General features: G+C 37.0%; 1 protein-coding gene across 2 annotated transcripts in view; it reads left to right on the top strand.

The window, feature by feature from the left end:
- Positions 1-13,308, top strand: part of LOC113062144 (trafficking protein particle complex subunit 9-like) — a 194,880-nt gene that overhangs the window by 180,081 nt on the left and 1,491 nt on the right. For both annotated transcript variants that reach the window (XM_026231766.1, XM_026231765.1), the window contains one exon: positions 12,745-12,968. In XM_026231766.1, the coding sequence (XP_026087551.1) occupies positions 12,745-12,968 (224 nt within the window). The remainder of the gene's footprint in view (positions 1-12,744; positions 12,969-13,308) is intronic.

Raw genomic sequence — 13,308 nt, 5'->3', positions numbered from 1 at the left:
AACAAACTTCTGAACTCTAGGAACCCATAGAGTTCAAATACCTGCAACCAGATGTGTTTAACAAACTTAAATTTTTTTGAACTGTTGTTCTGCCATTTAATACCTTAATTTGAAAAATTCCTTTACAAGATAGATTGGACTTAGTGTAATTTCTAGGTTTTAATTTTGAAATTTTTCAGACAATTTGTAGATTGTAATGTGTAAGTTTTTCAGGTATTTGGGGGGGCTTATTTTAATGCAATTTGAAGGATTATTATTATTATTTTATTTTTTTTTTTTTTTTTTTTTTTACAATTAGTAGATTTTAATTTTCTGAAAATTTACATACAATTTCTAGGTAAATTTTTTTTAGGGTTTCCAAATATTTGGCTTTTCAATGATTTTTGGGGTTTTTAATATTTCGGATTGTTCGGAAATGTAAATTTTTAGTTTTATCGAGTAATTTAAGGTAATTTTTAATTTGTCTAAAACTTTTTTAAGAAAATAGTAACTTGTAGGTTTTCATCTGTATATGTTCCATTTAATTTTAGGTTTTAATTAGGTAGGTATAAGTATGTTTTTCATTAAATGTATCCATTTTAATTCATATAGATTACTGGTCATTTATAGGTTTTATTTTTAGATTTTATGCAATGTGTGGATTTAGTTTATAGGTTTTCATGTAATATGTAATTTCTACATTTTCATTCGCAGGTTTTCAGGTAATGTGTAGTTTCAGGTAGAGCTAAATTGGGAGATACATAATAGTTTAGACTAAACGTTCAGTCATTGAGACTGGAAGAGAGCTTACCAACCCTAGTTTGCTTTTTAATCAAAAATCTTGTTTCCACGCAGCTTCCTGAATGTCTCAAACAAAACTCTTGAGGATGATTCAAAGCCATTAGCCTCACAAACATTAGCAAACCCACCAACTACTGTTCATCACCCAGTGAGCACAATGTAGCAGTTTTGCATGATGTTATTATGTTCTGACACATTTGAGAAGCATTTGCGTTCCTGTACATCTCAATCCTCTCTTTCTCTTAATGTAATCAGTGAACTGTTTACTGTACCTCATTAAAACACCTGCACACAGTGATGGTGGCCAAGGACAAAAGTGATTAGATTGTTTAAATGGATTGTGTTTACATCTGTGTGTGTTTGTGTGGGTTGTTTATTCATGGGTCCTGTAGCTTTTTTTTCCCTTGCATATTAAGTGTTTAGAATAGCAAATACCTGTACAGTGTCTCATTTACATAATTAAGCTAAGACGATGCAAAGATTGTGGAAATTGCTTGAGGAGAGTGTGTCCCATGATGGAGTTTTTCCAAGGTAATTTTAAGTTGACTGTTTTCCCAATTTAAAATGAAGCACGTGGCTTAATGGTTTGTTCCCACAAGAGTCCAATACAATATTTTTTCCCCCAATGTCTTCCTCACAGACGCTATCTGACTGATAAGAGCGGCCGTTTTGTGTCTGTGTTTATCTTTCCATTCACTCAGCTTGTGTTGTTACAGAAACGCTCGTCGCCATCCCTCGTACCCCTTCAGGCCAATTAGTGTCTGTCCTTACTGAACTAACAAATATTTACAGGCCGGCTTATGTGAGATTAAATGATACAAAGGATACAGGATAGAGCATTTGATGACAGGAATGAATGGTCTTTATTGTCGTTCAGTCATTCATACTGTATGAAGCCGTTTGGTTTGTTCCGCATGTAAAAGTGTAATATGGCATGCACGGCTCTAAGCTTTTCTAGAAGCACATAGCTTTCCATATGAAGCTCCTCGAGGGGGTTTGGAAGGCAGTACATGCCATTTCAGAGGTTCGCTGTTTAGTATTTTCTTAATGGAATGGTTTCAGTCCGTTAACTTCAGGGTCTCCAACAGTGCTAGCGAAAGGTTCTCCTTGTTAATAAACTTATGGTGTATTCTTGAGCTATTAGCATGAGGGTTTATTTAATATTATACAGACGCTTTATGTGGAGTGTCTTGTTCTGTATATACATACATAAACATTAACTCAGCTGCATTAAATGTTTGGTTGCTGTTTTAAATGGAATAAGCAACTGTTTTTATATACATCTAGTTCGCTAGATAGCTTGAGTGTGTAGATGGGGATTGGTGTTAGTGTTATATATGCAGAGATGAGTTTTGCAGATTTGTGAAGTTATTACAATCATATTGAAGCTGTTCCCCCCCCACCCACTCTTCTTAACCTGTAATTACCCAGTTAAATTTAAACTCCACAGCAGTCAAGTCAGGAATCAAATCAAATTATAATCCCTACCAGATAATCAGAGAAGGCCACTCGGAAAGACAGTCTGCATTGATGCTGATTGTGTTTGTGTGCGTGTGGGGTGGTTTTAAAGGTTTTGCCAGTAGTTTTTTGACTCCGTTCTGATCCTAGGTTGTGTAAAACATGCTGCGAAATTGAAACTCCCAATTAGTTTCCTTATGTACCTGATAAAGAATGAGTTGCCGCTAATAGCTGGTTTGTACAGCATTTAGAGACCCTCGGCCAAGTCCTTTCCCAAGACCTCAGATTAAGAAGTCACGTCAGGCTTTACCCTCTGATCCTGGTGGATACAAATATTTTTTATTGCTCTCATTAAAGAGATGTTTTGTTCTGTGAAACTACTGTGAAACTCTCACTTTCAAACGGGTTCAATCTAGATTTAGAAGCTGGTCAACCAATTTCCCATGTTTCCTATGTGTTTATTTCATCCTTTAAAACAGATTTAACGTACACTTTATATTTTCTTAGTGTGGGTATGGGATATTGGCATTTTTTCGGGAGTTGTGGCTCTGCGTTGTTGTACATACATTTACAGCCAAAGGTGTTGCCGTAAATGAGCTGGTTTCCAAGTCATGTTAGTGGTCGATGCTGCCGTCATACCTGCATCCTCCCACATTAAATGCTTAATCAATTCTTCACTTGCAAACAGCATTGTGAGCACATGCCTTTGTGTGCTAGAGCTCCCGGTGGAGACCCAGTTCTTGGCACCTAGATCCAATTGAGCTCCGTTCAAATGGCAGATCATTGATTGACTGGGGATCTGAAGGCCCATTTGGTCTATGTTGTGTCTTGTTCTGTTAAAGACATTTGTCCTTGTGGTAGATTTAGTCAGCCTTTCTGTTCATTACAAGCAGATCTATCATACTACTCAATTCACCTTTATTTATATAGTGTTTTTTTACAATGCACATTGTTTTAAAGTAGCTTCCCAGTAACATGAAAATAACCAAATCAATGATGCAAACAGTTGATACTAATTGCAACTAGTCACCAGATCGGTAAATGCCATATAACTGTAGTCGCTCTTGGGATTATTTGATGCTTTTTAGTTGTAATATTCATAATCTTTACAGTCATTCTCTATAAATGTTGTGTGTGCACCTTAAATGCAGCATTCTACACCATTGCAGTATTGAAATATTGTATATGTGTTCAGTAGGGGTGTGAATAGTTGCTCAGTCAACAATTGGATATTAAGCCCTACTAAATATCATGCATTATCATTCAGTCTAAAGTTTGGTCAAAATTTATGATACTCACTTTTCTAAAGCCGCGTTCAGACTACACGATTTTAGCCCCGTTTTTGGCTCGCCGACAGGCTTTGAGAAATCGCCGACATTGCCCGAAATCACAGGCAAATCTGAGCTCGTTCACGCGAGTGACAATCACGCAGTGTGAATGAGCAAAGACGCAATCTGAAAGAATCGCCGAGAAGTCGCCGATGCCCCTGAGATATTTGGCATGCTAAATATCTGGAGCTGTCGGCAATTCAAAATCATGCTGTCTGAAAAGTGTTCTTACTGAAAACTACATCGGCGATGACCGACAGCCAATGAGAGAGCAAGAGACAGAGCAGCGGGGAGTTCGGGGAGGAGTTATAGACCACAATATCAGGAAGTATGGCTTCATTTCAGAAAAAGGCTTTCTTCTCTGTCTATTTGGACCCATGAAATGGAAGATAAATTAGTATAAATTTAGCAGGAGCACCCGTGTCTGTTTGACGTTTCATCTGAGCTATCCCAGTCTCACGTGAAAACTCTGGTCTTGCACGTGTGATATCACGTTGTTTCCTTGTCACATCTCGCGTGTGTTTGGTTGTGAAACATAGTTTGCGTGCCAGACAGAGCTGTCGGCGATTCTTCCTATTGTAAAATCATGCAGTGTGAAACCTTCTGTCGCTGATCCATCGTGCAGTGTGAACACAGCAGTGACTGAATGCTGGCCAAGATAGTCATGCAGTGTGAAAAGAACAGTGAACCGACTGCTTTGAAAATTGTGCAGTCTGAACTCGGCTTAAATGAGACAAGACGTTTTGATTAAATAATTACGTGTATTTAGCAGAAACTATTTTCCAAATTACAAATAAGGAACACAACAAGTAATTCATTATAATATTAAATAAATCTAAAATATGCTCAAAGCACAAATTGTTAACTTGAGGGACAGTCCAATCTGTCCAAACTGGAAATGATATTTTGAAATGTGTAATGGATTTGTTTTTTACAGCTGAAATTGTTAAAAATTGTATATTGAATAAAAACGGAATATGTAATATATTTTTTTTGTAATTGATCATTTAAACCCATCACTGATCCGTTGAGTTTTCACTGTCAGATTCACGCACAGGAATGCATTTTATGCATTCAATGCATTTTTATGTCCCTACTAAATGATGCCAGACCCACTGACATTCACTGTGCAGACCCATTATACTAAATAGTTTTCCCATCCGTGTTGGATTTCAAGCTTATTTCTATGCCATCTCTATGCATCCAATCTTATTTAGATTCACCGCAGAATGGAACGTTATAGAAATACTGCTGCATTTACGACTCTGATTCCCTAAGAGTCTGTAATTAAATCTCACTTCTGTGGTTCCGTCCTCCAACAGGTCGGTGTATCGCTGACAGAACACAAATGCAGTACTACTGCAGCTTTCCTCGCTGCTACAGCAGTGACAGCACACTCATTACAGTCTGATTCCTACATTTAATAACAAACATTTGTGCAAACAATTACCTGGATCTTAGAGTTAAGAAGACATTGTGCTGTTCTCTAAGAGTATAAACTGCACTTCAGAATGTTTCATCTCCAAACACTTTTAAAGAATCTCCAAACACTTTTAAAGAATAATCCCTGAATATTGTTCATGTAGGCATATATGGCAAAAGTTTTACTTGGATTCAGTGATTTGTGCAGTGATTTATAAACAAAACATGCCTTTTTCTCCAAAAATGCTTTTTAAAGAGATGGTTCACCCAAAAATGATTGAATTGAAGTTCTGAAGTTAATTAATGCGTTTGTTTAAGAAAAATATCCATATTTAAATCTTTATCAACTGTAATTGTAATTCCGCTAACTGTCGTATGTGCTTTCACGAGAGAGTGGCGTTCAGCGTATGATGTAGGATGTAGCATTAGCTCTGATGAAAATATGCTAGTCTCGCAGGAACCATGTTTTGTTTACGGCAAAGCGCTCTCCTTTTGACTTATAATGAAATCTTCCAACATTTTTATTTACAAATCCTTATTTCGTCCTTCTAATTTGTGCCCATGTTTTGTTTTGCTCTCTCTCTCTGCGCTTCCATGGTTGTTACTTCTCACCACAGCTTACGCTACAGAAAATATGGATATTTTTCTTACACAATTCAATTCAGGTTTATTTGTATAATGATTTTTACAATACAAATCGTTACAAAGCAACTTTACAGAAAATTATGTTTCTACAATATTTAGTAGTAGCTTATAAGTGGTGACTGTCAGTTTGTGCACGTATTACAGGATTTTTAGAAAAATTAATACAAGACGTAGTCAGCCAGACGATGAACATTATTAATATTATTAATAATTAATAATTATTATAGGATGCAGTCACATTTGTAGCAATATTTGTTAGTTCTGTTTGTTGAAACTCATCGCTTCACTTCAGAAGGCCATTCTTTACCCCAGAGCCATGTGGAGCACTTTTTATGATGGATTTTTGGGCTTCAAAATCTCAACCCCCATTCACTGCCATTATAAAGCTTGGAAAAGCCAGGACATTTTTTAATATAATGCCGATTGAATAAATCTGAAAGAAGAAAGTCATATAGACCTAGAATGGCTTGAGGGTGAGTAAATCATGGGGTAATTTTCATTTTTTGGTGAACTATCCCTTTAAGGACTGTCATTTTTCAGATGCAGCCTGGATTCCAGCTCAAATTGATATAAGCAATAATGTTGATGAACAGAAAGAAGGCCAGTAAAAGTCTGCAGAGAAGTTGTTTATCTCTCTTGCTTTCAGCTAAATTTTTGGTATGTTTTGAAATACTGTAGCTTCTGAAAGTGAATGAACCAAGAAGAAAATGGGACAGTTTAGTCCATTTAAGGACATCACAAACAAGCCACATATCTGTAACATACCAACACTTTAAGTGTGCCATTTTGCTTTGTCGCATTGAAATTTAAAATGACCATGTCAAATGACAACTGTAGGACCAAGTAGAAGCCTTTCTGCAAAGTGGCTATTTTGGCATCAGGCAAGCAGTAAGTGTCAATTCATCTTTGGCTAGTGCTGATTTAATATCAGTGGTGGATTCCTCCAGTGTGGGAAAGTCTGGGTTAAGTGCAGACACTAGAAATTGGGTAAAGCCTATATTATATTTATTGGCATTTACATTTTTATGCATTTGACAGATTCAATATGGCATTTGAGGTTACAGACTTTGGCCTGAAATTGTTCACAGTATATTTATTTATTTATTTATTTGTCCAAATAGAATGTGTCACATTCTGCTTCAACCCAGCACCGTCCTTTATTGCCTCTGAAAAGATCTGCGGTGGCGTGTCAAAGATCCACAGCATCTTCAAAGGAGGAAGATGAACATATCATTTAGTGCAGTGGATCTAGTTTAGATTAATCATTTGTAAAGCCAAAAGAAATCTCCAGTAGACATGGACCTCCTGCGGAGAACAGCTCACATCCAATCCAACTTCCTTTTCTCGTTTTATGTGCTGCTTTGCTCATCTGACAGCTCAGTAGAGCAGTTTCCCTGCGTAACCTTGCCAAGCTCCGTCTTCCTCCGTCATTGATCAGCTCTGCAGGTTGTGTTCGTCAAAGCAGCCGTATTTTCACAGCAGAACTGACGTCGTAATCTGTGTTTGTGGATCAGGTGTAGCTGATTATTGGTCAGCATCTGTCAGGTTAGCTCAGCGTTCTAAACGATTCACAGTGAGCTTCGAGTCTCCGTGGGCCTTTCTAGGAATTCAGACCATTTTTGGGTGTGAGAGGACAAGGAATGTATAATACTATTTATTTTTGTTTAATTTTATATTTTAATGATAATGATAAAAATGTAAATACATTTTTTATTTATATTTATTTTGTTGTACTTATTCTAATAGATTTGTTTTTATAAATCATCTCTCTCTCTCTCTCTCTCTCTCTCTCTCTCTCTCTCTCTCTCTCTATATATATATATATATATATATATATATATATATATATATATATATGCTTTGAGAATTGTCCATTGTTCTAGTTAAAAGCAATATGTTTTTGTTTGATACTTTGTATTGTTCTGCTTCGTGAACCTTTGACTTATTTGTTTGCAAAAGTTGGAGCCTGGAGCTTCTTTATCTTTTGGTGCAGGGAGGTATGTGCTGCCTCTATGAATTTTGTTTGTCACCTTTGTTGATCGTGAATATCCAGCCAGATCAGGCCGGAGCCGAGGGAAGAATGTGGCAGGATGGATCCAGGATAGGAATAATTAAAGCTGGAAATGAACAGGAGTGATTTTGAGTTGAGATGATTTCAGTGTTGTCCAAAACGGGAAGTTCTGATTTGATCAAACTCTCTCTGTAGAAAGACGTATCGCCAGCCGGAGGTTCTCAGCCAAGTTTGATGCCAGTCTCTTTATTTCATAGCCAGTGTGAATGTGTCAGTGCAGAAATATAATAGAAATGCTGTTTGTCATTCTAAAACAAATGGCTTTCATCTTCATCTCCTTGATCAGATGTAAGAATCGAGATTTGTGAGTTGGCACAGTAAGTCATGTACTGTTTTTCTTTTGAAATCTTTTATTTATTTTTCTTAATACATATAAAATATTTATTTTTAATATTAAATGAGTGTATAGTATTATACATTTCATTTTAAAAATGTATTTTACATTTAAATGTTCTCAATTTTAATTCTTATTTTAATTAGTCCCTTTAAACAATGCATTTTCTTCGTATCTTTAGTTTTTGATGCAAATTAAAAAAAGTCTGTTGATGTTGATATACACACTCACACACACACACACACACACAATAACACACTAATTCACACATACTATATATATCATGTAATAATTTTTCTTAATAAATGTTAAATGTTATCATTTGTAGTATTTTTTTTATTCATGTTATAAGTACTGCATTTCAAACTTGCAGTATGCCTCACATGCTATTTTGCATCACACACACATAAACACATTTATTCACATGTTTCATTTCATCACAAGTGGATGTATTAATTTCAGCATGCATACACGTGCATGACAAAAAATGCAATCATTATTCAGTACACATGTGCATGTATGAAAGAAACATCAACTTCATTTACTCATTCAGTGATCTAGTCCTTCACATTAAAGGTATATTTGCATTAATGATGTAGTGGCATTCAATTCAGTGTCCATGTGTGTACATGAAAGAAAAAAGCTATAACAAATCAGTATGCATGTCAATGCATAATAGAAAAGATCAGCTACAGTTCAGCAAACATTGCATAAACTGAAGTTTTGATTTTGAATAAAAAGCTCAATTCTGTATGCAAATATTACAGTGACATCATCAATGGTGGTTATAGATTTTTCAATGTTGAAGTGCCCTGAATTACAAAGTGGCATCTAAAAGATTTTATTCTGACCTGTTCACATCCTCTGACTCAGATATGAGCTATTTTTACAAGTTGAAACTCGTAATCATGGTAATTCAGTGGGGATTTCAATTTAAGGGCTAAAGAACTCTGTTAAGCGGTTGGAGCTGAATTAACCTGAGAATTTTGTGAAGAGGAAGAAAAAGAACACTGAGGCATTTCAATAGAGTGCCACTTCGAAGCGTTGTAACTAATTGATCTTACGTAACCATTCTGTCTTCACCACACATTTTTAAGCGCTTGATTCAGCAATGACAGTGAGAGATATCCCTCTTGTTCTTTCACCGTTGATTAATAGCAGCTCGCCAACCAGGCAGAACAGTGTTTGAAGGACATTGCTCTGCTCTCTAGCTTTGCTATTCAGAACAAGCAGATTGAAAGAGGTCTTTTGTGTCCCTCAGACCTGACTCCCACTAGAGTTTCTTTCAGCGTTGAGTAGTGCACTTGAAAACGTGCCCTGATCTTGAAGAAGGCCAGACGAATGTTTCCTTTAGCCTTGTGGAATAAAACTCTTGAGCAGGAACACTAGTGTGATTGTAATGGCCTGAAAGCCCCAGACACCTTCATGTTTGCGGATGGCTTTTGCCGAGCGAGAGTCAGCGCTAATGTGGAGGAAATGGGATGAGAAGATAAAAACTCTTCTTGAGGTCACCGGCCTGCTGATTCTGTGCTTTTATATAGATTTCCAAGTAAAATTGATGCTATTACATGACCGCGCTCCGCCTTAGTATAACTCAGCTTAATAATTCATCTAAATGACCACATGGTTAAACATTAACAAGAGGGCTGTTCATAGATCGCTGACATTCATGTTTTAGAATCTAAGAAAGCTTAGGAGTACGTTTATCCAGACCTTTGGGTAGAAACCCTTCTGTAGAGTCTGTTCCAAACCATTTGCGTGCACATCATGACCAATGTACTTGTTGAAGGGTTTGTGCTGTTTTGGTCTTTAAAATGAAAATGACCTATCCTGTTCCTCTTGTTCTTAATAATAACAATAATAAATACTTATAGGTAGTTTTCAGTGTAATTTTCAGTGTTATTAATATATATTATACATTTTGCAAGTATACCGCCAGTAAACACTATTCCTGTTTTCATCGGAAAATGTAAAAATGTGTTTTTTTATATATAGAGTTTGCATTTCTCTGCATGCCTGATTGGCCCTTTCTCTCTCTGTCTTTGTTCTGTTCATCCTCATGAAGGAATATCTCCACCCGTCCGCAGATGATCTACCTATCATTGTCACATCTCCTAGCAACAGCTCTTTATAAAACGAAATGGAACACTTGGTAAGGTGTCGCACCAGAGCCGTGTGTATGAGATCTGGTGCAGGTGTGTGTTGTAGTGTGTTGTTTTCATGCAGATCCGGCTGTATCCGTGGGCATTTGTGTGCTCTAACTCTTACTGGTGTACTTTCTGATGCCAGTTCCACTCCAGCTTAAATGTCAGCACAAAATCAAGAGTACTGTGAATATTAAACTAACCACTTTTTTTTATGAATATTATGAATGTCACCTAAATAAACATTACTGTAATGCATCCTGATATGTTTCATGACTGTAATACTGCAGTGTAATCCAATGATTTTTTTAATAAATAAAAAAAATTAACAAATGCTGCCATGCATAAATATTTACTTTATTTAATTTTAACGTTATCAAATCTGACTTATTGTTGTAGTAGTTTGGAGTTGAGAAACAGACAGAACAATTCAACATTTTACATACTTCAGCTGTCAAAAGGTCTAAAGTCATTCTATCTATCTGTCTCTCTGTCCATCCATCCATTTTATTTTATTGCATTACAGTAATAAGGATAAGGGTAAATGTGTTTAGTTTTCATGAAGATGAATCATGTCCAACAAATGGGCCTGTATGAGCATCGTTTTCTTGCAAAATATTTTATTATTGAGAAATGTTCCCAGACATCCCCTTGACCAGTCTGGTGAGATTCACCTGTAGAGATTTTCTGATTTAATACATGGGCTACTGAAGTGTGTGTGTGTGTGTGTGTGTGTGTGTGTGTGTGTGTGTGTGGGCATGTGCGTTCATGTGCGTGCGTGTGTGTAAATATTTAAAATAAAAATGGCCAATGAAACACCATTTTTTCATGAATCCAGCTTTGCTCTATTTTCAGCTGAATATTGTTCCGTACATCACATTATTCTGATAGCTAAGTGGCAGTGTTTTTGATCAGTGTTTGATCTTTGGCATTTAAAGACAAACCGGAGCTGTTGGAATGAATCTTGATTGAACAGCTTGTGTTTATTCGGTGCCGGTGGCATTGTTCTGTTCCAAAACTGCTTTCTGTTTCTGGTGAAATGCTATTTTGGGACTTGAAATAACATTTGGGTTTTGCAGAGTGAAAAACTTTATTTCACCAAGTCTTACGTCAGCCAAGAGGGACCGTGAATATTTGATGATGCAAAGCTAAACATTTGGGCTCGGCTTATAATAAAAGCTTGACATTTGCCTTCACGGTCGTGATAGCAACTGTTAAATCATCATTACCCAAACAGATGGCCGTACCTGCCGCTTCTCAGAGCTTAAACCTAGTCCTGGGAGAGCAGCGCTGCCGTTCCTGACATCTACAGCTGTCCTGTCAATGAGAGATTATTTATCTGTGCGGGACCCGTCCTGCAGTGAGCTGCTGTAGTCCCGCGGGGCAGGCTGTCTGTCTGGATGTCATTGACAGAGGCCCGCAGGGACCACATCTCCCAGCATGCTGCTCTCCAGGGACGAAGCTCGTGTGACAGCCCTGCCTCCGGCACTTGAAGAGACACTGACAACTCCTCATCATGATAGATAGTGACAGCTGAGAGCACGTGAGAGAGAGAGACATGCTACTTTCTTAACTATAACACATAAGCTGTATTATTTTTATATATATATGGTTTCTTTTTTATTTTTAGTGAGCGTTTATTCCTGATCTGCTCTGAGATCAGTCCCGGTGCATCATGGGTCACCACTGTTTGACTCACTGAGAGGCAGAACTAAGGTTGATGATCAACTGAAATAGCAATATATACAGTGAAAGTGAATGTGGAATAAAGCAATTGCTCTGCAAAAATGTGTCCAGATTGCAATACCATTTATAAGTTTATGGTCATTTTTTATATATTTTTTTTATTATGATTTTGAAATTATAATGAGCTGAAATATTTGATTTTGAATTAACTGTTGCTTTCAGTAGGTAATTTTCTACACCTTTTATTTATTTATTTAATGTAATTTTTTAAATATATATAATTCATTTATTTTTACATTTTACAATTCATGTTCTTTTGCATCACATATATTGGAAGTATTATTTTCCTGAAGTGGTGCTTCATTATTCTGAATCACAGTGTTTGATATTTGACGGTATTTGTTTCTCAGTGCCTGCATGCTCATTCCTTTAAATCTTGGGAGTTTTGCACTGTGTTAAACATTTCAAGCTGTTTTGATTCATGCATAGTGGTGGAATTCATTTTGTTTTTAACGAATGAGACCATGTGCAATGATTGCTCTGTGCATATTCATATTTGATGGCTTTATGATCTGTTTGAAGGCAAAGTGACGTAATGTTGAATAGATAGTTTTCCATTGAAGTTTGAGGTTTGTGAGATTTTTGGGATATAGTTTTGAGAAATGTGTTACAGGATTCAGTGAAAGAGCTTGTGTTTGTGATGATATGACTGAATGACTTCTCATTGCAGTTTAGTTTCATCCAGCATGTTCTGGGTGAGCTAGAGATTTTTGCATTGCAAATATAAAGCATGTCTTACGCGGTATTCTAAAAGAGAAAAGATGCTTCCGGCTGAACATCTCCTCTCTCTCTCTCTCTCTCTCTCTCTCTGTGCAGATGTTGTGGTTAACGGTGAGCCGTGTGACTGTGACGTGATCGCTGACTGCAGGGTCGGAGACGCTGTGCCATTAGAGGTGAAACTGACCAACCGCAGCAAGAGCGCCGTCGGGCCGTTCTCTCTGACCGTCGTCCCCTTCCAAGACTATCAGAACGGAGTCCAAAACTATGACCTGCAGGATGCCGTCACTTTCATCGGCTCCAACACCTTCTACATAGGCACGGTGAGCCAATGACACACAGCAGCAGGACTCAGTCTGAGCCGGGTCACGTCCTCGTCTAGCTCTCAGTCACAGTCACCTCGAGGTGTTCAAGACCCACTTACACAAAACAGAAATCCACATTTAGCTTCCCCCAATCATTTTGTGTCCGTTCTGAGACTCTTAAGGTGTTTTCACATGATTTTGTTTCTTTCGAGAGAGGTTTGCAAGACATTTGGCTTATACACTAACACACATCTACTTTTTCTCTATTAGTGTTATTTTCCACATTGGAGTAAAATCATCATAACTATAAAAAATTATGGGAGTTATGTAAACAAATGAAAACCAAATTTTCTTTATT

Source organism: Carassius auratus, chromosome 44 (assembly GCF_003368295.1).
Source record: "Carassius auratus strain Wakin chromosome 44, ASM336829v1, whole genome shotgun sequence".
In the NCBI taxonomy this organism is placed as follows: domain Eukaryota; kingdom Metazoa; phylum Chordata; class Actinopteri; order Cypriniformes; family Cyprinidae; genus Carassius; species Carassius auratus.
Note: the sequence above shows the minus strand (reverse complement) of the source record. Positions and strands in the feature narration are given on the sequence as shown.